The 24,675-nt window shown below is 47.9% G+C and overlaps 2 protein-coding genes across 2 annotated transcripts; one reads left to right on the top strand and one right to left on the bottom strand.

Annotated features, from left to right (window-relative positions):
* Positions 1 to 64: 64 nt before the first annotated feature.
* On the bottom strand, positions 65 to 8,375 carry MANBAL (mannosidase beta like). The gene is made up of 4 exons (XM_036395742.2): positions 8,317 to 8,375; positions 6,790 to 6,838; positions 4,916 to 5,110; positions 65 to 2,487 (listed from the first exon to the last, which is right to left on the bottom strand). Exons 3-4 carry the CDS (start codon positions 5,063 to 5,065, stop codon positions 2,380 to 2,382), a joined length of 258 nt encoding a protein of 85 aa, XP_036251635.1. The 5' UTR covers positions 5,066 to 5,110; positions 6,790 to 6,838; positions 8,317 to 8,375; the 3' UTR covers positions 65 to 2,379.
* A 6,406-nt stretch (positions 8,376 to 14,781) lies between these two features.
* Positions 14,782 to 23,936, top strand: GHRH (growth hormone releasing hormone). Its single transcript, XM_036395662.1, has 7 exons — positions 14,782 to 14,903; positions 18,915 to 19,014; positions 19,855 to 19,986; positions 20,650 to 20,754; positions 21,711 to 21,848; positions 22,146 to 22,242; positions 23,056 to 23,936. The coding sequence occupies exons 2-6, from the start codon at positions 18,935 to 18,937 to the stop codon at positions 22,207 to 22,209; spliced, it is 519 nt and encodes a 172-aa protein (XP_036251555.1). The 5' UTR covers positions 14,782 to 14,903; positions 18,915 to 18,934; the 3' UTR covers positions 22,210 to 22,242; positions 23,056 to 23,936.
* The last annotated feature ends 739 nt before the right edge of the window (positions 23,937 to 24,675 follow it).

The raw sequence follows: 24,675 nt of genomic DNA, 5'->3' as shown, positions 1-24,675 counted from the left end.
TGGGAGTTCTGGCAGCTTTCACAGTGAAATGTGAGGGAACAGACAGCACAACTTTAAACACAGATTTCTTTTATAACAAAGATTCTGATGGCATTTATTACACATTTCAGGATAAACTAAAATACATGGGTTATTGGTAATCTCTACATACTCTAAGTTCAGCAAACAAGAGCATTCAAATAGGTATAAAGGTGTCAGGAACAGAGTGGGGAATTTCTCTTCATCCCTCTTCCCCCCAACAAAACCAAACCCCAACATCCATGATTTCTACTGAGCAATGAGTGAGCAGCCTGCAAACAGCTGGGTGTGGACATTGATGTAGCAGCTGCTGTTTCAGTAACAGCCACACAGTGCCCACTGCTAACTGGCTCTGAGCTGCAGAAGTGACTCTGTATTTTGGATAACGTGTCCTGTGATTCCATTAAAGCATTAACTCCCTGCTTTAGGTAACCTGCAGAAAGCTGGGATTTACATAAAACCATTCTCATGTATTAAAATGGAAAGAGTGATCTGCAGTTCCTACTCAGGACTTTTCTTTGCCCTGCAGATCAGAGACAGAGCACAGGTCCATCATGGAAACTCATGGCACAACACTGTTCTTTGCTATCTGCGTGGGAACTTTTTGTAATATTTCTTTGTACTGAGAACTTAAAGCAACTTTAGAGTGCTTGTGTCTCCTATGCTTTGTTCTGTCCTCCTAGTACTGCCTTCATGTAGCTCAAAAAAAATTAATTTAAAAAGCAGAATTTAAAGCAGAACTCCAAGCTGGATTTTAAGAAGTGCAACTTGGTGCCAGCATTCTGGCAAAGAGCATCAGAGAGCCTGGAGCAGGGAAGTCAGAGCCACACTGGTTCTGGGATCCATCTGTCACCCCCAAAAACAGCAAGAGTGAGCAGAGGACGTGGCTGCTCTCAGCACTGATGGTTTCTGTGAATGTGCTGCTCACCTGCTGTTACAAACACACACCTGGGCTCACCAGGCATTTGTGACTCGAGGATGGGAGTCTGTGTATGCAAAGAGGATCACAGACTTGCAGCCCTGCCAGGGAGAACCCTTCCTTCAAAGCTGCTCTGAACCCTGGGTGCGCCTCAGAGAGCAGGTTCTCCTCCCATTGACTCACTCCTGATCAAACAAACCAAGATGTGAGCTGGCATCAGGAAGCCTGAGCTGCTCTGCAGAGACTCCGTGGCTACGTCACCACCTATCTCCTTCCAGTCCTGTCTAGCCATATTTAAATCCAACCCTGGATTGTCCCTGGGCCTGGAGAGCCAGAGCCTGAAGGAACACAGTGTCTGTATCTCCTGCCATGCAGCCATGGTACACAGCTGGCCTGCCACCCCTTGGATCTTAAAATACCTCATCTCCTCAGGCTGAGAAGGTGTTCACCCTCAGGAGGAATTCAGCCAGAGGAGATGGAGCAGACTGTGGCAGGGAAGGCTGGGAGGGGATTTGCAAGTGCAATGATGCCCAGCTGTGCTGAAAGAGAGCCATGGTCAGGGCTCAGCCAGCTGGCAGGAGGGTTTATCCCTTTTGATGGCACAGAGAGGCAGAGCAGGCTGATGCACCACCAGAGCACCAGGCTCCCACCTCAGCAGCTCCTCTCCAGCACCTGGTCTTCCCAAGTCTCCAAGAACAACTCCCCTAGCACAGGCATTAAATTCTGCACCTTCCAGAGTCCAATTGTTTCCTGATTCCTGTAGTCATTGCAATCCCCAGCACAGCCTCAGTTCCCTGAAATGTACCTGCTTTCAAAGGTGGGAATGGAAAGGAAGAGTGCATGGGTGGGGAAACAGCGACGCTGGGGAAATGAAAGCTTTCATCTCCAGCAGTCTGGAATCTGGTGAGTTATTACCTAAAGAATTAAAGAATATGACAAAGGCATTATGATTAAGCCATAAAATGCAGCTATGTATTTCAGACTAGATGACAACAGAGATGAATACAAAGCTGTGTAGTGTGGCATTCTTGATCCATTTGATCCCTCTGCCTTCAAAAAGCACAACACAAACCGGTATCCAAAGCAGCAAACTCATGCTCCACTTTCCACAGGGACTTCACTACAAATCCCAGCCAGCAGGGAGGAGCCAGGCCAACAGCCCTCCCTGCCCACCAGAACTGGAAGAAGTCACTTTAATGGTGACTGACACATTGATCAAGTCAAATGAAGTCCTGGATATGTGAAGTTCTCTTTGCTTGTAAGAAATCTATGGCAGAACCCCAACCCTTCCACTCTTCTAAGATTCTTCTCCCTTGCCCCTGAAAAGTAAAAGATGGCAATGCCAGAAAACCATTAAGAGAGTTAGTTGCCTTTGATGTTGTCTCTGAGGAAGCACAATTATAGGTGGTTGTTTGGTCTTGGCAGGCTCATCAGTCACACCTCTATCGTTTCTTTTTGGTTTCCTTCTTAGGTTTCTTGCTTATCTGTGGAGCAGTTGCCTTTGGCTTCTTCACTGGCTCTGAATTCTTAGGCTCAAAACTGTCCGAGTCCTACAAGAATCAATTAAGAAACAGTCAGTAACTATTTTTTTACCATTTGCTAACAGGTTGCATTGGGGATTCACGTATAAACCAGAGGAAACAAGGGCTGAGTATCTCTGTTGGAACACACTGATGTCAAACTGAGGCCACATTTAATGAGACTCAAGCAGCAGCATCTCTGCTCCTTCTGCATGTGCTTTTTGATGAGTGTGAGTTTCTGCACAGAAACAGCTTGTTACCAGAGATGCCATTAAAACCTTAAATAGCTAAAACAGGCTTTGGAGAAGAAAAACTTTGAAGGCAAGAAGAAAATCAACACTAAATGAAAACTATTTGAATTAGGAAAAGATAACATATAATGACCAGGATACATGGAAACAGGCATCAGGCATTTCTGCCAAACATTAATCACTATCATGTGCAAGACAAAAAAATATTCCCCAAAGCAGCAGTAAGAATATAAAGTTGAGAGCCTCTAAAATCTGAGGAGGGAATTGCAGGCAAAGCTTTCTTCACCTGGACTAACAAAATACTGAGATGTGATGCTTGTTTCCTTCAGAGAAGATGAGAGATAATATTGCAGCCATGGGAAATAAAACCCAGTTATCTTGTGAAAACACAAGGGAACAGTGCCAGTCTCCTCTGAGAAAGCACACACATCCAGACTGCCTCCTTTCATTAAATGCATTTGAGTATAAATATTGCTTTAGCATCTTGGGCTCTCTCAGCCTGAGTGTGCCAACTGGAAAAGGACACACAAAAAATGGCTGAGCAAGACATGCGAGTTCCAAGCTTCCCAGCCAGAACTCCAGATAATGGAGGGGGAGGCAGCATCTGACAGTGTCCTTTTAATCAAAGAGCTTGGTTCAAAGTCTCTCAAGTTCCTGGGCTATTACAGCTCACATCTGTGTGGCTTTCCAAGGAAGGAGACTTGGATGGCTTTCCAAAGCTGTGATCAGTGCACAGGGTTGTTACTCAGGGATGCAGAAAGCTGCTGCCATAATGTGAACACTGCTGCCTTCTAATGTCCAAACTTCAAAGTTTGAGGCTCCAAGGCAGCAAAGTTCCCCAATATCCTACCTAGACTCAAACATCATTCTCAGGATCTGGAGGGGCAGCCTGGGGTGTTTATGGCCTTGTTTACAGGTCATATGGACAGCACATCAAGAGAACGGTTTATATATGGAGAAAATAAACATTAGACTATGCAAACATCAAGGCATACTACAGATGTAAGCAGTAAAAGGTCCTTGAGCCTTATTTTAACTGGTGGCTGGACTCCAGTTTCCCACTCCAGACCAAAGCTCTCACTCTTTCCAACTTTCAAAAATGGGGTTACTTGGTATTTCTCAAAAATTTACTGGGGAAATGATGGGCTCTGACAGACAGGTGCTGGTGGCTGCAGAGTAACAGTGCAAAGGTTGGTCTTGAAGGTCTTTTCCAACCTGAATGATTGTAAGATTCTAAGACTTGCAATGGCACTGCATGGTGTCCAACAACTGCCTGTTCCTGTGGCAGGACAAGCAGGAGGGAGCATGACCCATGGCAGGACAGCATCACATCACACCAGCAGTTAAAGGTGGAAAAATTGGATCATGAACTTGCCCTTCCCCCAAGAGGTTGATAATTTCCAGTCTTCCTCTGCACAGGAGGGGGCAAACATGGAAATAAAAAGTCTGAAAACAAAACTCCCCATGCTGAGTTGTTACTGAAAATATACCATGAACATCTGTATCAAAGCACCAAACCTGCATCCTGATCACCTTGCAGCCCTGAAATACCTGTCCCCAGCACCAAAGACATTTTTCTCTTTAATGAGAAAAGCCAGGAAGATGCAGGAGATCCCTCAGTCTAGAGGAACAGCTCACCTCAACTTCAGCTTCACCTCAACGTTTCCCTTTCAACTTCTCCAGTGCCAACTACACCAAAGGACCCTTGGGCAGTGGATGGGATGTCAGTCCAGAAAACTGCTTTCCTCACCTTTAGGAGATACTAGAAATCTCACCTGCACCTTGCTTCCAGAAATCACACACAAACTCAAGCCCAGAGTCCCTTCCTGAAGGCAGGTCCTGCCAGGGGATGTCCTGCCTGGCAATAAATGAAGGAAAACAGCAGCAGGATGACAACAATATGGGTTGGGACAAAGCCTTCTCTTGCAGCCAGGAACTGCACATGCATTTAGCACCTTGTCAGTGCTTCAGGTTGCTTTTTTCACTGAGATCCTGGCTCAGATATTTATTCCTGACTTTCCTATCTGGTGGTAAATCACAAGATAGAAGCTGGTGGAGGGAAAGCCAGAGGGAAGGAAGGAGACTGAACAATGAAACTGTCACCAATCCCAGGGGCAGCTGTGTCTCCATTAGCCACTCAACATTCCCTCCCATCCTGTTTTCCCTGACTCTGCCCATTTATATCAATATTAAAGAGCACTACTCACTGCCTTGTGGGACTTGGACACAGGCAGGATGATGGCAAGCACACAGATCAGCTGGAAAATGGCTCCAAAGAAGAGTCCATAGCGTAGCACATTCTCCATGAACGTGGGCTCAGGGATCTCAGGTGGGGAGAAATCCAACTCTGCAGCCATTGTCAGTGCACCCTTCTCCTCTACTGCTCTGAGGAAAACTGGTCACTGCAAGGGGGAAAATACAGAGCAATTTTTTGCATCATCTTTTCTGGCATTTGCTTTCTGTTATCCAAAAATGACAGACTCCCTCATGGAGTTTGGAAGATACTCTTGATCTACTGGAGCAATAACAAAAAGGAAAATGAAAGCTGTGTTCAATTTGGGTGTTTGTCACCTGCCTACAAAAACAGCACTCAACTCCTGGTATTAGGCCATTTGTGGATGAGGAGCAGACAAAATACAACCCATGTTCATAAAACAATAAGGGAAAAGCTTAATAAGCAAGAATAAATTTCTTCCTGAAGTTGATCACACATGCAAGGTGATTACTACTTATTTTTACTTATATTGTCTCTGTGGTCACAGCCTTGTTGTTTTAGATGCTGTACAAACCCAGCAACTTGAACCACACAGAAGCAGAGCTGTTGAAGGCAGAGGAACAAGTTATGTGTACAAATTTAAGTGTGGCTTTAGTGGCTGGTTACACTAAGCCCCATACAACTTAAAACAGTCTCCCAGGTAGTTTGTGGCAGAGTTAAATATTGATCTCCTGGGTCCCAGGCTTCTCAGCCATGAGACCATCCTTCCTTCCTCCCTTTATCTTCTGCTAATGGAGTTGTCAATTTGTCCTATGAATGAGTAATGGCTTTTTACAACGAGGGAGAACTCTCCTGCCAGAACTGCTAGAGTAAGCCTCAGGAAGTCCCCAAAGGGAAATCCAATTAGTCTGAGATGCCATCACACTCAGCTGTGATTAGTGCCCCACTCGGTTTTCCTGGCCTGGATGATCCCAGTGTGCATTCCCTGCATCAGCACTGCTCACTGAGAACCACAGTTCTCTGTACCACTAAAATTTGGGTGTGACTGAGTTTGTGTGCTGAGTTTACCCCTAGGAATTATCTCCAAAGCAGGAGATATCTCTGCATTTCTCAGGCTGGGAGGAGATTGTTACAATCTACAATCTAGATGTGACCCAGTCCAGAAGGATGGTAAATGTGGCAAATTCCAGCAAAGTAATAGTTGATAAATTTGAGAATCAACTCAATCCTCAAGAGGCAACTATCACCTGGTGACACACTAAAGGGAGAGGTATATAAATTAAAAAAATAATTATTTTGTTTTCATTCAGCTGAAACACAGAATGTTATTTTGAATTTTAGGACAGGAGAACATTTCCAACTTCACAGACTGCCAGCCACTGGAATAGAGAGACTGTGGAATCCCTGCTGCTGGTGATTCAGAAGAGCAGATCAGATAAGCACTGCCCTGGGATGGGTGTGGGTATATACAATTCTGCCTTTGAACCAGGAGATAAGAACAGGTGACCTCTCGAGGTCCTGTCCAGGTCTGTACTTCAGTGAAGGAAAATGTTTTAAATTTTGATTCAATCCAGTCAGCAAGGGCTGTGTGGGACCTGTACACGAAGTCAGGACACACTGACCCAGGGCTCAGCCAATGGCTCCTCAATGCCTGAACACAGCCTGCATGCACGTGGCTCATCCCAACTGCTTTTGCCTTTTAAATCATCTCTCCCAGCCCACTAAGGCAGCAGTTCCTAAACAAGACAGAGAATCACCTTTGAGTTGCATTTATCTCATCTGGGTATCTTTTGAAAACATTATTCTTGCCTGACACTGGCCCCAGTCCTCAAACACAGCAGGAAGGGAAATTCCTTCATTCCTCACCTGGAGTCTTCTCAGGACAACCTTCTGCTGATAACCCCAATTCACACACCTGAAACACAACACACAGAGATAAACAGGAAAAGGAAACACAAACAATGAAAGCAAAAAATCCTCTGTCATCTTCTACAACTCTCCCCTCCTTTCCCCTCTTCTAGCTCACCTCCCCTGAGGGCATCAGTAAGTTAGTTCCCCTGTTAGTTCTCTAACAAATCCTGGAGCCATGACCTGGCACTAAGAGCTCTCCTGGCAGCAGCTGCCACCACCATTTGAGGCAGTACCCCATGAAACAGGGTCAGAAAACACCTGGCATTGTGCTCCAGCTAATTACAGCAGTGTCCTTGCTTGCTCAGGGAACCCATGCTCTGACCATTGATTTTCCTGCCATCACTGGAGCCCAACTCTGAGCAAAGCTCCAGTTTTAAAAAACTCCAGTGGTTCACACAGTGCCCAAAGCCTCTGCCTTTCACCTAAACCAACAGGTCTCTGGATGGTGGAGCCTTCCTCCCTGTTCCCAAGAAGTTCAGTTTCGCCACTTATTCCTCAGATAACATCTCTTCTTCTCCACAGGTTGTCAGCTGCCTTTCTCCTCAGACCACCTCTCCATGGCCACACTTAAAGCAGCTCTTCTTAAATTGCTTTTGAAGATGAATACTCGTCTGTCAGACCCTGAGAGGGAGCTGTCCTTGCCCCTCCAGTTTATTCACAAGGTTTGATACCCAGTGAATGAGCTGGAGGAGTGGGCAGATCCCAGAGCCAGCCAGGGCTCCTCGGGGCTGCAGCTCCTGCTGTGCTCAGTGACAGCATCACAGAGGATGTGGCTGTTCCCCACGGCTCAGGAACAGCCCCTGTGATAAATAACCAACATATCCCCACAGCCCCCGTGATAAATAACCAGCATATCCCCAGGACCAGCAGGAGAGACTCCAGAGTGCACCAGCCAGGAGAGACTCCAGCCTTTCTTCTTGCTGCACTGTGTTTCCCAGCTGGTGTCCTCACCTGGCACTACATAAATAACTGGCAGAGGGCAAAGCCACGGGAACAGCTCAAGTAATATGTATTAACTTCTTCTTGGGGTGGAAACAAATAAATAAATAAACAATTCTGACAATTAAAAGAATTGTCCCAATTTTTGCCTCCTCCGTCAAAGGACAGGGCAAAAAAAAGCTCAAGCTGGAATTTTCAAAAGGCTCAGCAGGTGTCGGGATGGAGCCTGGGCAATTTTTACCGGGTGCTCCTGCCCGCGCCGCTGGATCCATGGCCGAGGAGCCCAGCCTGGGACAAGGGGCCGGGGGCTGGCCCAGCTGGGCAGCCCCAGGGAGGGGACACCGCTGTCGCCATCCCTGTATCCCTGCATCCCTCCGTCCCTGCATCCCTCCGTCCCTGCCGGGCCAGCCCCGCGGTGCCGCCCGGCCCCGCCAGGACCAGCGAGCCCCCCCGGCCCTGCACTCGCTCCCGGGGAGATGCTGAAGCCACCGCCGCCCCTGGCCAGTGTCCCGTGCCCGCAGAGCCCCGCACGGCCCCGCTCACCGCCCGCTCCGCTGCGCTCCCTGGCCCCGCCGCCCCGGAACGGCTTCCCGGCCGCTGGAAGCGCTTCCGGCACGGCCCGGCCACCGCCCGCCCCGGCCCCGCCCCGGCACGGACCGTGACAACCATCCCTGGCAACTGCCTGTGGCCACCGACCGTGACAACCATCCCTGGCAACTGCCTGTGGCCACCGACCGTGACAACCATCCCTGGCAACTGCCTCTGGCCACCGATCGTGACAACCATCCCGGCAACAGCCCAAGCAACCATCCCGGCAACCATCCCATCAACCATCCCATCAACCATCCCATCAACCATCCCATCAACCATCCCATCAACCATCCCATCAACCATCCCATCAACCGTCCCGGCAACCGACCGTGACAAACATTCTGGCAGCCATCCTGTCAACCGCCCTAGCAACCATCCCGTCAGCCTTTCCAGCAACCGTCCCATCAACCGCCCCTGGCAACCATCCCTAGCAACCACCTTAGCAACTGCCCCTAGCAACCATGCCAGCAACTGCTCTGGCAACCTTCCTTGGCAACCATCCCAGCAACTATCCATAGCAACTGCCCTGGCAACCGTCCTGGCAACTGCCCCTGGCAACCATCCCTAGCAACTGCCTTGGCAAACACCCCTGATGACCATCCCAGCAACAATCCCGGCAACTGCCCCTGGCAACCGTGCCTAGCAACTATCCCAGCAATCATCCCTAGCAATGGCTCCCAGCAGCCATCTGTAGCAACAGCCCCTAGCAACCATCCCATCAACAGCCCCTAGCAACAGCCCCTAGCAACCATCCCATCAACAGCCCCTAGCAACCCGCCCACAGCCGCCCTGTGCAAGCACCCACACCCCCTGTGCACTGTGTTCCCAGGGCAGCCTCAGGGTGATCCAGGGCCTGGGGCAGCAGGGGCAGTGGGGGCTGCCCTGCTGTGTCCCTCAAACCCCCTGAGGCCAATCAGCCCCATGGTGCGTGGGCCCAGCCCAGTTGTGGGAGCCTGTGGGTCCCTGGTGGGTCACAGAATCCCTGAATCAGTGAGGTTGGAAAAGACCTCTGAGATCATCCAGTCCAACCTATGACCCAACACCACCTTGTCAGCCAGACCAGGACACTGAGTGCCACGTCCAATCTTTCCTTAAACACCTCCAGGGACAGTGACTCCACCACCTCCCTGGGCAGCCCATTCCATGTCTAATCACCCTTTTGTCACAGACATCTTTTATGAAAAATCCTTTCCTTAGGATTTTTTCTCCTGAGAGGCTGAGAGGCCTCAGGAACAAGATGTAAGCAATGGTTATCTGCTGCTGTGGAATGCAACAGGTGCATCTGGGATTGGGCTCATGTGATTGTTTCTAATTAATGGCCAATCACAGTCAGCTGGCTTGGATTCTCTGAGAGTCAGAAGCTTTTGTTATCATTCCATTCTTTTTCTTGCTTGCTGGCCTTCTGATGAAATCCTTTCTTCTATTCTTTTAGTATAGTTTTAATATTATATATCTATAATAAAATAATAAATCAAGCCTTCTGAAACCTGGAGTCAGATCCTCGTCTCTTCCCTCTCCCCGGGACCCCTGTGAACACCACCACACCCTTTCTGTGAAGAAATTCCTCCTGATGTCCAACCTAAACCTCCCCTGGTGCAGCTTGAGGCTGTGTCCTCTCATCCTGTTGGATGCCCATGGCAGAAGCACCCCAGGCCTTTACACCTCAGGCCTAATGTACTCACCCCCTAAATCCCTGTGAGGGTTTTAATCCCACCATCAATTCTGTGGCCTTCCAGTCCTGGTGGGTCTCTCTTTATCCACAAGGTTTTCACCTGCTCCCTTGACATACTCTGGCAGCAACAATTAAGATGTGCTTTTGTCTTTGCTCTTGACAGGGATTTATTTTTAATGTTCTGTCCAGTTTCCAGCTCTGAACTGGAGGATGGCTCCATAAGATGAGCTACAAAGGGGGAAATGCCTTGGGCTCTGTTTTGCTCTGTTTGTGGTATTTAAGGAATCTGATTTGTTTTGCCCTTTTCCTATCCCTAAACTATCAGAAGTGCCAGGTTGGTTTTTCTGCAGAGCTTTATTACCAGAGAGCCTAAATACTTTGGGGGAAACCGAATCAGTTACTTATCTACTGAGGAAGTAAGGTATGGTATTTATAATAAAAGGATTTTCTAGGCTGTTACCAAGCATTTGAATTAAGTGGATATTAATGATAACAATTTCAAAGATTTTTAGCAATTGGATTAGATAATCCTTCATGTTTTTTAGTGCAGAAGACATTACAGACAACTGGAGAACACTGCTGAGTGAATGGCAGAAGCCAGAGACATTTATACACAGAAAGTTCCTGGCATAATAATCCTAAGAGAAAATTCCTCTTAAATGGAGCTTCTCCTGCCCCTGGTGAGTGACTAAGGGATAATGCCAGAGCTCAGGAAAGCAGTAAATTCTGCCCTTTCACCTTCTTACCTCCCAAACTTTAAATGTTTAGGATGAAAAAAAAAATCGCTGAGAAGGAAGAAATAATTATTGAAAATGTCAGGAGGGATCTTATCAGAATGGATTAACAGACAGATTAAATTCTTCCCAGTATTACCAGTACACTGAATGTGCTGGTGCTGCTGTCCACACACCTTCTCACACGCTTCAGTCCTCTCAGATGGGGTTTGCAGGCAAAGGGGAAAAGACCTTTGTTACTGTATATTTTAATCTCTTTCTTTTCTCCCCAACAGAAATGGCACAACTCACTCCAAGCAGAATTAGGCAGGTGAAATGTTCAGGTTTTAGGCAGCTCCTGCCCCTTCTCTCCCCCTCTATTTCACCCCAAACCCTCCAGGCCAGGAGTGCCCCAGGCTGGGAGCCACAAGCAGGTGGTGCCATCCGCCCTCTGTGGCTCCCCACCTTGCACAGCACCACACTGACCCACTCCTTGCACCTGACTGGAAATGACAAAAAGAAAGCTATTTATTCTAAAAAAAGAGAAGATTTCCCCAAAGCTTACTGGATGTAAGTGGGTTTCAAAGCCAAAATTGATTAAACAAGTGCACATGACAATTTTGTCAGCACTCTGTTCTAAACTGGGACAATGCTCAGGCAAGAAGTCTTTCTTCAAATCCAAATAATCTTTGGCTTCTTTTAGTCCTTTTTACATTTCTTTCTTGTGGTATTTGCTGCTTGTCTTTGCAGTGAGGCCTCTTTATTATCACTCACTGTATGTGTGACCCTTGTTCTCCAGGATCTCATCATCCTCAGGTTGCACATTCGTATTCAGCCAGGAAAAAAATTACTCACAACTGCTCTCATTTCTCGTCCTTTACTGGAAAAAAAACCTTCCTCATTCCCTCTCCATAAACCACATTTTGCCTTCTTTATGCCAGTACCATCTCACTCTTATTCAGTTTTTTATCAGAGGCTTTTCAAAGGATTGAAGCTGCCTCTCCCTGTTCACTGATCCTGGCTGTAATGTGCTGTGTAACCTTCTAGCCAAGGCTCCTTTCCAAACTGAAATGAGAGTGCTAAGACCAAAAATGAGCTCCCTAATTACTGACATTCACTGCTGGCATCTAAGCTCTGTCTGCCACGGCTGGAGGAGGAAGGAGATGATATTTAGAGAGCCAGAAATTTGGGAATCAGTAACTCTCAAGCCTCCAGCTGAGTGTAACGTGCTGATGCCTGGCTGAAACTCCTGGCAGTTCACTTGGGTGATGCTGAAATGCTCCAGAGCTCTGCTAGGAAATAAACAGAGGCAGACAGGTATCTACAGGCTCTATAAATGGATCCCACCTGCAGAGCCCATCGTGCCTCCTGACAGATGCACATCTCACAGGCTGCTGCCACTTGCTCTGTTGTACAGGCTCAGGGACAGCTCATGTCTGAAGATTAAGCAGGATTTTCAAGCAGGCTTTTAACACCACAAGACAGTCCTTCCAACAGCCCTTCTTGCACATTTTGAATTTCTGATTTATTTTGTCTGTTTTTAATCTGATCCCTTGCTTCAGACTCATTCTCAGAGTGCAAACAGTGCTTTCACCCAGAGTGTCTCCTTCCTTGAGATTATTTTGATAAATGTTTGTATTGGGCTTCCTACCAATTTAAATTCCTCCAGGAAAAATTCTCCTCAGGAACTCTATTGATGTTCAAAGGGTTGAGTCTGGAGGATCTGAAGATCCAAGTCTCAACACTTTATCCTTCCAAGAAGAAGAAACCGAGTCTTGTATAATTTCCTAATGGCAAGTCTCACCACACCCGCTGGGTTGGAGTTTTGTTTTTTTTGTTTCTTCCTTAGAAGGAACTGGTATCACAGGCTAAATCTTGTCTTTCTCATCTCATTTTAATTTGCTTGCCTTCCACAGAAATGACAGGATTTTTACAAAGAACTTAGAAATGAAAGTTACTGTGAACACAGCAGTAATGAACACTGCAATTAAATGATTATGAATTTATTATAATGTGTCTGAGTTCTGCCACTTGGGATAAGACACTTAAACCAAAATGGGTTCCATCCCACCTCTATGGTGGCAAACCCAGGAAAAAACCCATAATTTTTAGTCTTAGGCAGTTCTGTTTTATTCTCTATTAGGGCATTTGCCACAAGTCAGTCACCACCCCACCTCTCACAGATATTTCTGCATAAGCCAGAGGGAGAGCCTGTGGAGCCTGGTGGAGAAGCTCCAAAAATGACCTTTCTGGGTCCTGGGAAGACAGGAAGGTTTTGATTGGAGCTGAGACAGGAAATCCCAGGACAGAAACACTGCTCTGTTTATGCTGTTGCAGAACTCCTAAGCTGGATGCACCCAACAGAGCCTCGAGGGTTTTTAGAAATTTCTGCTGCCTCCTTCAATTAACCCAAAGCCATTGTTTTGGGTCTTGCTAGGTCCAGCTGTGCATGGCAGGAACCCAACCTAGGCAGCACAAGGAAAGCCCTGGGATGATGGAGCTTTACAGAGCCCTCTGTGGAAGCAGCTCACTTGAGATATGAGCACAGACCCCAGCTCTCCTAACCCAGGCTGGCCAGCAGGCAGCTATAAACAAGTCAGTTATAGAATGATTATCCTTGATCTACTGATTCTCCCTATCAGAGAAATACTGCCTGGTGTCATATCAGCTCTGTGTAAGGGGCAAGGGGCCAGCTGGATGGAGAATCAGCTCAAGACCAGGCTAGAAGATAATACCTTGAAATAGCACTGGCTCTTGGCTGGTTTAACAGCTTGATCTGATTCATCTGTTCAGCCAGTGCAGCACCAAGACAGTAGAAGAAAAATAAGTCATGCTGAAAAATTAGAGCAACTGGCCTCACACATGAGAGAACAAAAACAGATTGAAAAAAGCCAACAAAAATCCCTTTCCAGTTTGCAGGGACTGCATGCAGCTGTGTGCACCAGGACCAGGACTCTGGAAAACCTGCTCTGTGCTAGCCAGGAATCCCCATCTCCAGGGGATGACAGATGATACAGCTGCCTGATTTGCAGGAAGCAATGAGAGGCAGTAACAGGGTTAGACCATCACTGGATGGTTCTGACCCCCTGCACACACAGGCACCCACGTGCACCCCAGCTGCACCAGGCTCCCTGCAATCCCTCTCTGCCTCCAGCAGCTGGGATGCCACTGCGGTGCCAGGTGAAGGCATTTGGCAGCAGGCAGACATGAGTCATCTCACCTGCTGAAACTTCTTCCCAACATGGAGTCCTGCAAGCCCTCAGACAGGACAGTCTGCATCCCCATCAATTCTGGGCATTGTGAAGTCAATATGGAAAACCTGGCAGGTGGAGCCGATGCTGTCGCCTCATTTTGAGCTCCTCTGAACTGTCCTGGTCTTCTTGGCTTGAAGGCTCTGTGCTGGTTTTAATGGGGCTTTCATGAACCTTGTTTCAGGAATGAGCACAGCTGCTGGTGGTGCAGCACCCCAGGGAACACCCCTGCCTTTTTCCAGAGCACATCAATGGAGCAGGGCTCTCCAGCTGCTCTGTGGGCTTGGTGTGAAGCTGTGAGGTTTGTGAGGGACTGAACTGCCCCCCTGGTGCAGGTGTGAGTAACAAAGGAGAAGGAGAAAAAGGCTGAGAATCAAAGAAAAATAAAATAGCAATAAAAGATCAACCCTCCTGTTCATGCAGTGTGAGAAAGTACTAATGGTTAACTCACTCTCATTGTGGAGCAGAAGGAAAAAATGGAATTGCAGAGGAAAAACGAAGTTTACCTGGCAAAGTAAATTTGTCATTCACTCTGCCAGATTACTGCTGTTATTCGCTCTTCACTCTTGGAGGGATAAAGAGAAATCGTGCAAATGACCCTGGGCTGCGGGCACAGCCCCCTCCGCGCACACACACACACACACAAAGAGGATGCAAACACAGCCTTTGAAATTCAGGAGGATAATTGATGCTGTGACGGTGGAAGCCCACGGGACTCCTGAGGGAGCTCAGGTATAAAAGGCAGAGATGAAGCTCCCTGGCAGCCAGAGGACACCGGGGAGCTCCGGGAGTGCCCTGCCCGGCACAACCCTGCGGGCTCCCGGGGAGAACTCGGATCTGCACCAGGGGAAGGAGCACCTGGGCAGGAGCTGGTCCAAGAAGAGCTTGTTTTCTCCAGGAACGGTAAGTGGGAGACTCTCTCTGTGCATTTAACAGGATAATGTCTAGTTGGAAGTTGAGGACAATTAAATTCCACTGAAATGCAATCAAAACTGGCATCAGGAATGAGCTTTGCCCGGTGCCTTTGTACCATATCAAGATTTATACCAACATGTTTTTGTACCAAGTTATAGAATGAAACAACAATTGAGCTACATCATAAATGCAAACCAATGGAATTATACTATAGATGAGCTTTATAAAACATGTTTAGATGAGCTTTATAAAACATGCTAGATGATTACCAGCTGTAGCACAGTTCTTCTCTTTTGCTATGTTGATGTGAGTTTCTCTTTCCCTGGCAAATGAGCGGTGTTTCACTCACCCAGCAATGAAACTGTGTTTGAGCCAAACCAAAGTGTGAGGAGGAACACAACTCTGTGCCACAGGTAATGCAAAGCCAGCCTGGGCACAGGGAGGCACTTGAAAGGATTTCTGCTTTTCTAATGCAGCATTTCAGGCTATGAAAGTTTCAGCTTTATAAAACAGCAGGCATGGCAAAAGCTTCATTTCATCTACACAGAGGTGTTTTGAAGACTGCTCAGGGTGAGGTTTCAGAATTGGCCAGAGGCAGTTACCCAGCCCTCCAACATCACTGTCACAATGCTGCTGTTCCCACGGCACAGGATGGAACAAAGCTATTACACTTCATCTGCTGGAATGGTGCTAAAAGCTCTTCATCTTAAGGGGGATTTATTTATTAATCATTTTTTCACATGCTGCCAGAATGGAAAGGGAAGGTGTCCCTCACCTCAGGAGAATTTCGAAGGTGACAATGTTTTGCAGAGCTGTCAAGCTGCCTGCACACAAGGTGACACTTCCATTTCCCAGCTTCTCTTCTGAAATAGCAGACACATCTGGGAAGGGATGTAGAACTTTCATTTCTGATTTATTCCTGAGGGAAAAAGGGAGACAGACGTACCCCAAAATCTGGAAGCAAGCTGTAGCTAAGGGAGAGAAGACAAAGCAGGATAGGGGAAGAAGAACAAAGCCAGAAACAAAGAAAAAATAATTTCAAAGAAACTAATAGTAGAGAAATTAAAAAAAAATCTCAAATATTCAAAAAGCAATTCTAGAGAAAAATCCAACATTTAAAGAGAAGCCAGAGACAGAAAGAAAGTGATAATCAGGGCTGTGTCCTAGGAAGGGGAAGCAGACAACATTGGGCATTTACATGGGCACTTAACTTCTGAGCTCACATAGAAGCTTCTCTAATACTGATTAAATCTCCTGGTTGGCACTTTCTATAGATACTGGTCTGCTGGTACCCACTGATAGATGCCTTAGATAATTTCCTCTATCTAGAAAGATCTGACTTGGGATTTTCTTGAAGATATTTAGGGAAGAGGCACAGAAGCAGCATGTCTTTCCAAATTCAAATGAAAAAGTCAAAAAAGAAAGGGAAGCAGGGGATTTGTTCTAAAAGCAGAAGTCCTGTACATCTATCAAAGTCCCTCTAAGCATTCCTTGGCTCTTTGGGGGGCCAAAGTGATTGTGCAGGAGGAGGAGATGCCCCCCATGAGCACAAGGAGCTTTGCAGGAGCTACTGTGCTACTCCCAGGGGAAAGGCTGGGGAAGCTGCTGGTCCCATCTGGGAGCACAAGTAACTGCAAACAGAGCCTGGGTGAGAATGACTTTGTGATAAGAAACCCCATTTCTTGGAGGGACACCTCTCCATGTCTGTCTGTGCACTTCGGGCACTGCCAGTAATTCTGTTATTAACTCGCCTGGTGTCAGCATCAGACCCACCCGCACGAGCTCAGGTCCTGAATCAGCCTCCCCCTCTCTGTGCTGCCCTGTTCTGTCCAAGCAGAAAGGAGAGCTCACTGATGGTGTTTGCCAGCAGAGAGCCTCCCTCCCTCCTCCCCCCACGGGTAAAACCCACTCCTTGAAAGTTCACTTGAGCAACCAGAAGTCCAAGCAAACCCTTTCCATCTGGAAGCTGCTCCTTTTACAGGAAGTCTCGTTATACATTTGGAAGAGGGTTTTTTCCCCTCCTCTTAGGGAGATCAAACACCTTTCTGCTCTTTTCTTGTGTATAATAAGACAGGGAACAGGGAAACTTGGTATTTTAAAGGTTCCTATCCACATTCTTAAAGAACCTTCTTTGAGCAAAAGATCAGTCGCTTTCAATGGAAGCTGGGGAAGAGAGGCATTCACTGAAATACCTTCCTCCTGTTGCTGGCTTCCAGGGACAAAGGCTCGGCATTCAGCTCGGTATCCAGCCCCCGAGCGTGGGTGACCCCGGGCCACTCTGGCCTGAGTCATCCTCAGCCCTTCAGCCAAGCCCAGCACACAAAAACTCCACCCACGGCTGAGCCCAGCTCACTGCTCCAAAGCTGGAGCTGCTCTCCACAGCAGCATCTCAGCCCTTCCAAAGGGACATATTTCCATGTTCCAGTCCAGTCCCCTCTCCACAGCAGCATCTCAGCCCTTCCAAAGGGACATATTTCCATGTTCCAGTCCAGTCCCCTCTCCACAGCAGCATCTCAGCCCTTCCAAAGGGACATATTTCCATATTCCAGTCCAGTCCCCTCTCCACAGCAGCATCTCAGCCCTTCCAAAGGGACATATTTCCATTTTCCAGTCCTGTCCCCTCTCCACAGCAACATCTCAGCCCTTCCAAAGGGACATATTTCCATGTTCCAGTCCAGTCCCCTCTCCACAGGAGCATCTCAGCCCTTCCAAAGGGACATATTTCCATGTTCCAGTCCAGTCCCCTCTCCACAGCAGCATCTCAGCCCTTCCAAAGGGACATATTTCCATGTTCCAGTCCAGTCCCCTCTCCACAGCAGCATCTCAGCCCTTCCAAAGGGACATATTTCCATTTTCCAGTCCTGTCCCCTCTCCACAGCAACATCTCAGCCCTTCCAAAGGGACATATTTCCATGTTCCAGTCCAGTCCCCTCTCCACAGCAGCATCTCAGCCCTTCCAAAGGGACATATTTCCATATTCCAGTCCAGTCCCCTCTCCACTGAAGGAACAGGCTGTGTTTTGTTTGGCAAACCAAGCCCAGCACTTGCCTTTGATAAATGGCTTTGCCAGGGGTACCAGTCAGTATTAACCCTCTGCCCAGGAGTTTTATTTGGATTTCCCTGTTTTTGCCCAGTCTCTGGGCAGCCAGTGAGGCAGCCCAGGCACAGACCTGTGCCCTGCAGGTACAGCCATGAGGGCAGGGCAGGGGTGCTCCCAGGGCTGGCTGCAGAAGGTTCTGTGCAGGTTCCTTTCACATCCCTGCCAGCTGCTGGCCTCATCCAGGTGCTTTCACAGCCCTGCAGGGGTTCCTGGGGCTCACAGCAGCCCAAGAGAGAGCTCCAGGTCAGTGAGGGGCTCCCACAGCAGCAAACCCTGACAGAGCAGGCACCAGCTCCAGGGCATCACACCCAGGAGCTGCCCTCCATGGGGGCACTGTGCCACACCAAGACATCTCTGCCTTGGGAAGCACCACAGCCTCAGAGGAACGTTTCCAGTCCCTTTGTGCTGAGAAATGAGTAGAGAGACTTGTGGAATTTGCAGACAACCCCAACATGGGAAGAGATGAGAATCTTGACTCCATGTTTCAGAAGGCTGATTTATTATTTTGTGATATATACTATAGTAAAAGAAAATTCTATACCAAAACTGTACCAAAAGAATAGAAGAAAGGATTTCATCAGAAGGCTAGAAAGGAAAGAAAGGAACAGAATGGAATGATAATAAAATCTTGTGACTGACCAGAAAGTCTGAGACAGCTGGACTGTGATTGGCCATTAATTAGAAACAACCACATGAGCCCAATCCCAGATGCACCTGTTGCATTCCACAGCAGCAGATAACCATTGGTTACATTTTGTTTCTGAGGCCTCTCAGCTTCTCAGGAGAAAAGATCCTAATGAAAGGATTTTTCATAAAACATGTTAGTGACAGGGACTGAGAACACCAAGGTGGAGCTTGGCCTCCCCTCAGTGCCCTGACTCAGCTGCTCTGCATTTTAGGTGACTCCAAGGGGTGCAAGATGCTGGACAAGGCCACCCTGCTCCTGTTCCTGCATTTAGTCACCTGCTCCATCTCCTCCCCTCTCTACCCAGCTCTCAGGTAAGTGCTGAGTGCTTTATCCACACTCTCACCTGCCTCATCTCTGACCTTGTGCAGAGTAAGCAGGTGCCAAACTAAGGTTGCCAGCACTTCTGAAAGCCAGATGAGCTCTAAATGTGTTTCTAGGCCTATTTCTCTGTCCTGTCTGAATTTTTTGGGTACAGTGCTGGGGTGGTTTCCAAGCAGGGGTGATTTCCAAAGATTGCCAAGCAGGCAGGCACCTGATGGAATATTTCAGCCCAAACAGTTGGGTTTAGAATTGAATGCTGAGTTCTGTAAAGGGAAATCTGGCAATCTCCAGAGCAGGCAGCACCTCCAGCCCAAACACTGATAAAAACTTGTGGCTGCAGGGCACTTGCACTGAAGTCAGAACTGCAGATATTCTAGAACACGAAATCTACAGATACCTATTAATATTTTAAGTATTTCCTTGTTGGGTCTTACAAGTTGCAACACTGATTTGTACCTCTACAACTCAACAGAAACCCAAAATTGAGCGTCGGCTTCTCTGACGTGGATTTGCAATGTCCCATAGAAGATGCTTTAGCCTTGTGCCAAAGGCATGGCACAATGACACCAGGAACAACAGTGGGATTCTGCTGGGAGCTCAGGGAGGGGGGTGTGTATTTGAGGCAGCTCTACAAACCATCCTCCCACTGCTGGGAGAGCTTCAGGGCAGTTTCTAGCTGGGGAGAGTGACAGACACTACTTGTGTCACGCTAAGATGGGATGACAAATGGAGAAGGAACAAGCAGGAGAGTAGGGAATGATGGTTAAGAAGACTGAGCCCCAGCTGGCACCTGAGCACATCTCACAGTGTGCCTGGGGTTTCTCTTGCAGGTTCAGCCCAGGGCCGGTTGCTGGCAAGGCCATGAGCCTCCAGCTGCAGCACAGCAGCTCCCTGCAGAGCCACAGCCCCCTGGCAGAGGAGCAGGAGGAGGAGGGATTGTTCACAGACCCCGCTGAGAAAAGGTTTGTGCCTCACCTGCCAGCCCTGCTGCTGCAGAGAGTGCTGGTTACAGCCCAGGAGCAGCTCAGTTGGTCCCAAACCATCACCCATGTCCAGAGCCATGTCCTGCTGTCCCACCAAGCAAGGACACACTGACAGGGGCAGGCTCACAGGCCCAGGGCTCCTGCAGGGAACAGATTCCCAGAGCTCAGTGGACAATTCTATCTCCAGGGATGCTAGAGCCTCTCCTTTCCCTCTGCCTGGAGACAGAGGATCATTATTTCTGTCTGAAGCACTGGGGACTCATCCCTAGAACTGCGGCACCAGCCCAGTGGTTTGTGCTTCCCTTACCTGTGGATTTTCTGGAGCCTGGGTCTAACCACAGGCTAGAGATGTGCTGGAGGCTCTGTCACCCTGTCCCAGACACAGCTCTCCCAGGAGGTGATGGTGCTGGTGCTGCTGCAGAGCACAGGGACAGCCCTGCCCCAGATATTTCCCTTTGCCTGCTGCCTCCATGTCAGGACTGAGCTCCCTCAAATCCTTTTACCCTCCAACACTAATGCAGTCCAACACTACCAGGTGTTTGCTGTGGTGACCTGCCCTCGAATGAGCCCTGTACACGTGGGCTGTTCAGTTTTTTCTCACTGACAGCTCAGAGATCACCCTGTGCTTCCTTCCCTCCCCAGGATGCAGCGCCACGCTGACGCCATATTCACTGACAACTACAGGAAATTCCTGGGGCAGATTTCAGCCCGAAAGTTCCTCCAGACCATCATTGGCAAGAGGCTTGGGTAAGCCCCAGCACCCTGCTGCCCTGGGGCTGGGTTTTGCCTGTTACCCTGGGCAGAAGTGGCTGTCTTTCACTGCAGCAGAAGCAATCTCTCCTGCTGCTCCACGTCCCAAAGGGCATCCTGCATCCCTACAGTCTTGGATACCCCTAATCACAGTTATCATTAAGCAGCCTAATTAATGCTTTCCTCCAAGGCTGTAAGCATCAGATCAGCTGAGAGTTCTGCTGCAATACCAGCAAGCAATAATATTTGTGGATAATATTTGCAATGATCCTTCACTGGTAGGGAACCTGTAGAATTTGCAGGCAACCCCAGCGTGGGAAGAGATGAGAATCTTGACTCCATGTTTCAGAAGGCTGATTTATTATTTTATGATATATATTACATTAAAAGAAAATGATATATTAAAACTATACTAAAATAATAAGGGATTTAATCAGAAGGCTAGAAAGGAAGGAATGATAATAAAATCTTGTGACTGAGCAGAGTCTGAGACAGCTGACTGTGATTGGCCATTAATTAAAAACAACCACCTGAGACCAATCCCAGATGCACCTGTTGCATTCCACAGCAGCAGATAATCATTGTTTACATTTCATTTCTGAGGCCTCTCAGCTTCTCAGGAGAAAAATCCTAATGAAAGGATTTTTCACAAAATATGTCTGTGACAGGAACCATTATCCTGGCCTGATTTGAACACAGAAAACAGCCTCTCCATTACCCTTGGCTACTTAGATCACTGACTGACACTGAACAAGAACAACTGGTCAGATGCAAGCCAGCCCAATCCATCTTCTAACAAAGCAGCAAATACAGTGACCAGTTCCTTGCTGAAATTAAGCAGAGTGTCCTTAGGCTCAGTCCCAGCAGGCTCCCTTTCTGTGCTGAGCCGAACTTGGAGTGAGGGACAAAAAAGCATCTCAGAAACAAAGAGGTTTCTCATCTTCACCCAACAGAAGCAGCGAGAGCAGCGCAGGGGAAGGGCTGCAGGAATTCCTGAGCAGGCGCCAGTCCGACAGCATCCTGATGGACAGCCAGTACCAGCAGCAGATGGTGCTGAGGGACTTCCTGGGAGCCATCCTGCAGAGCCACAGGTGGGTGGCAATCAGGTCCTCCTCTGCTCACTGCAGGAACACACCCAGCTCCTTATTGCTGCCTGCCTCCCAGGGGTGAACCTACTGAATTAAGGGTCATTTCAGGAACAGTCAGGGAAAGAACGAGGCTGAGCTCACAAGCAGGGTGCTGATAAGAACAGCCTGTCCTGACCAGCCTGCACCACACAGCAGCACATCACTCTGCTGTCTTCTCAGCCTTGTAATGCAGTCAAATAGTAGCAGAAAAGAGAATTTCTCTCTTGATGCCAATGATGCCATCCCTGTCTTCCTTGACAGGCCTCAGGACATTGACAGCAGTGGGCTAGAAGGCTTTCCCAGCACCCTGGCCAAGCTCATGTAAATATTTCTCCCTTTTCCACCTCCCCACGCTCTGGTGAGTACCATTCCCTGCTCAATCCTGTGCATAACTCACTGCTGCTGCACTGCTCAAGGTTTGAAGGCTCTCCTTCAGCAATGCCAGCTCCCACTGCTGCCCATGAAAAAGATGCTTGCTGCAATTTAAGGGGGGAAAGGCTCCCAATCAGTATTGCCAAGTACCTAAAGCCCTGCTAGATTGAACAGACAGAACACAAGTGCTGAAGAAGCTGCATGTGGATGTCTGGGAACAGGCTTGCAGCAGCCTTGCAAAGCCATCTGAGATGGAGTGCCTGAGGGTCTAGCCCAGGCTCAAGGCAGACAAAATCTTTCTCCAGCAGCAGAACCTGTCTCTAGGTCCCTGGGACATGTCAGGTTTTCCCTGTACTGGACAGCAGAGAAAGTTTTACTGTTTTCTGTATCCCTCACTCATGAAAACAGTCAGCTGGAACTTGAATTATGCTCTAAGTCTTGCCATTCCTGGGGGAACGAGTGCCAGCACACCATCCATCCTCGGGAATCCCTTCACTTGATCTGCTGTCCCACAGAAATGAAGCCTGTCCAATCCTGCCAGCACAATACAAAGGGGTGTGGAGAGATCAGTGTGCACACTGAACAAAAGAGGGGCTGGGGAAGAGGGGGAAGATCAGAACTCTACATAAATCACACAGCTATGAGAGCATAATATTCCAGCATCTCCCTTGCCAAGCCTGACTTGGTTACCTTTCCACAGAAAAGGTCAGTCAGGAAAAGCCTCCAAAGGATGAAAAAATTTCTGTGTGTGCTTATGAAGTTTTCTGGTAATTCTCTTTTCCCTCCTCTTTCTGTCTAGAATAATTCAGAGCTCATGGACCAAACTGTACAGTGAGCCCTTCGTGGCAGTGAAGACACTCCCAGATGTGAGCAGCTGGAAACTGATGCATACACTCCTCAGATCTGATCAAAGGAATGCAGTGCTGAAGCACTACCTAATTTACTCCAGTCTTTACAGTTTAACTCCCCTCTTGAAATACTGCTCTGTACAAAATCAGAAAAAAACCCCACCTCTGTGGTTTAACCTCAGGCTGCTTTACACAGAGACTAAAACAAGAGAAACACTTGTAATCCTGGGGACACTCTGTCTGCTAATTAAGGTTTCAAATCACAAAGTGTGGCAAAATTTCTGCCAAGTCATCTTTCTGTTTGAGGGCCTGATTAATAAATATGAGGCCACCAAAAGGGCACCTTTAGGCAACTTAGTAAATTGATTACAGCGTTCTCTAAATTGATGCTGATGGCACAGCCACACACAGCAAGGATCAGGGTGAGGTGAGGGATGAATTCACACATCTCCCATTCATTGGAAGCACTGCCCAGGGCTGCTGCTGCCTGCCTGACACAGAATGAACTCTAAAATGCTCAGCTATGGTTCCTGCTCAGCCTTGAGGAGTTCAAGCTGAAGTTACAGCTCTGCCAGAGCTAAAGGAGATCCCTGTGCATCAGATTGGGCTGTCACTGTTTCAACTCAACCTCCTGTTGCAGCTGTGAATGTTTTACAGGGAGTAAGTTATAAGCCCAGTGATCTCATACAGCTCCTTGCTCCTTCTCACCCCCATCCCCCTGTTGTTTGTGTAATTATTATGTCTTCAGAAATGTAAATATCACCAGGATGGGGTCTGGTCTCCCATCAGAGCAGGAAATAAGAGTTGTTCTAAATAAACCTGTCCAACAGCAGGTCAAGATGGCTCTTTTGTTGAGACCTTAGTTTCTTGAGGAAGATGCTCCTCAGAGACAACTGTCAGGTGCACCAAGGATGACTCAAAACTGGGCTAACAAAGGCACCAGCTCCAGAACCAATAACACCACAAGGATGGAACCACAATGATATATATAATATACATACACATCACATGTTGTGATATATATCCCAATACAAATGTGTGTTAAGGCCTAGGAAGCCTTCCCTCCTTGCACTCCAACAATTCCACGTTAGTTTGCAGTAGTTACCATCTCATTTTTCCTCAGGTGCCATGTTTTAGGATAGGAGGCTCCAGTGTGCATGGAAATGATTTCATCCTTGCACCAACTCCCTCCCTGTTAAAGCCTGTTCAGGTTTTACAATTCCAGCTCTAGGGAGGTGTTACAAACCACCCAGCAGGATGGGGAACACTGAGAGGATGTTGAGGGAGAGCAGTGAAGCTGTGACAGCAGCAGGAGCACTAAAGGGTAAGTGCTGCCCTTCCATGGGCAGGCAGCTGCCAGAGCCATCCTCCTGCTCCACAGTGCAGAAATACACAAAAGAATTACCTGAGTAGCCTAGTCCAAAATGGATTTCTAAACATATCCTGTAACAACACACTCAAAGCCATGAGGACTTACTCCCTCCAAGGAAAGGAATTTCAAAAAATGAAGATTCCTAAAGCAGTAAGTAGACATAGTAGCAAGATGAATTTAAACTCTGTTAAGTGGCATA

Source organism: Molothrus ater, chromosome 17 (genome assembly GCF_012460135.2).
Source record: "Molothrus ater isolate BHLD 08-10-18 breed brown headed cowbird chromosome 17, BPBGC_Mater_1.1, whole genome shotgun sequence".
Lineage (NCBI taxonomy): Eukaryota > Metazoa > Chordata > Aves > Passeriformes > Icteridae > Molothrus > Molothrus ater.
Note: the sequence above shows the minus strand (reverse complement) of the source record. Positions and strands in the feature narration are given on the sequence as shown.

Excerpts from the sequence above, each read along its gene's own strand:
- GHRH (XM_036395662.1), top strand. The coding sequence starts at position 18,935 with ATGCTGGACAAGGCCACCCTGCTCCTGTTCCTGCATTTAGTCACCTGC. Across the intron at positions 19,015-19,854 it reads CCTCTCTACCCAGCTCTCAG|GTTCAGCCCAGGGCCGGTTG; the intron begins GTAAGTGCTGAG and ends TTTCTCTTGCAG. Across the intron at positions 21,849-22,145 it reads GCCATCCTGCAGAGCCACAG|GCCTCAGGACATTGACAGCA; the intron begins GTGGGTGGCAAT and ends CTTCCTTGACAG.
- MANBAL (XM_036395742.2), bottom strand. The coding sequence starts at position 5,065 with ATGGCTGCAGAGTTGGATTTCTCCCCACCTGAGATCCCTGAGCCCACG. Across the intron at positions 2,488-4,915 it reads TGTCCAAGTCCCACAAGGCA|GACTCGGACAGTTTTGAGCC; the intron begins GTGAGTAGTGCT and ends TGATTCTTGTAG.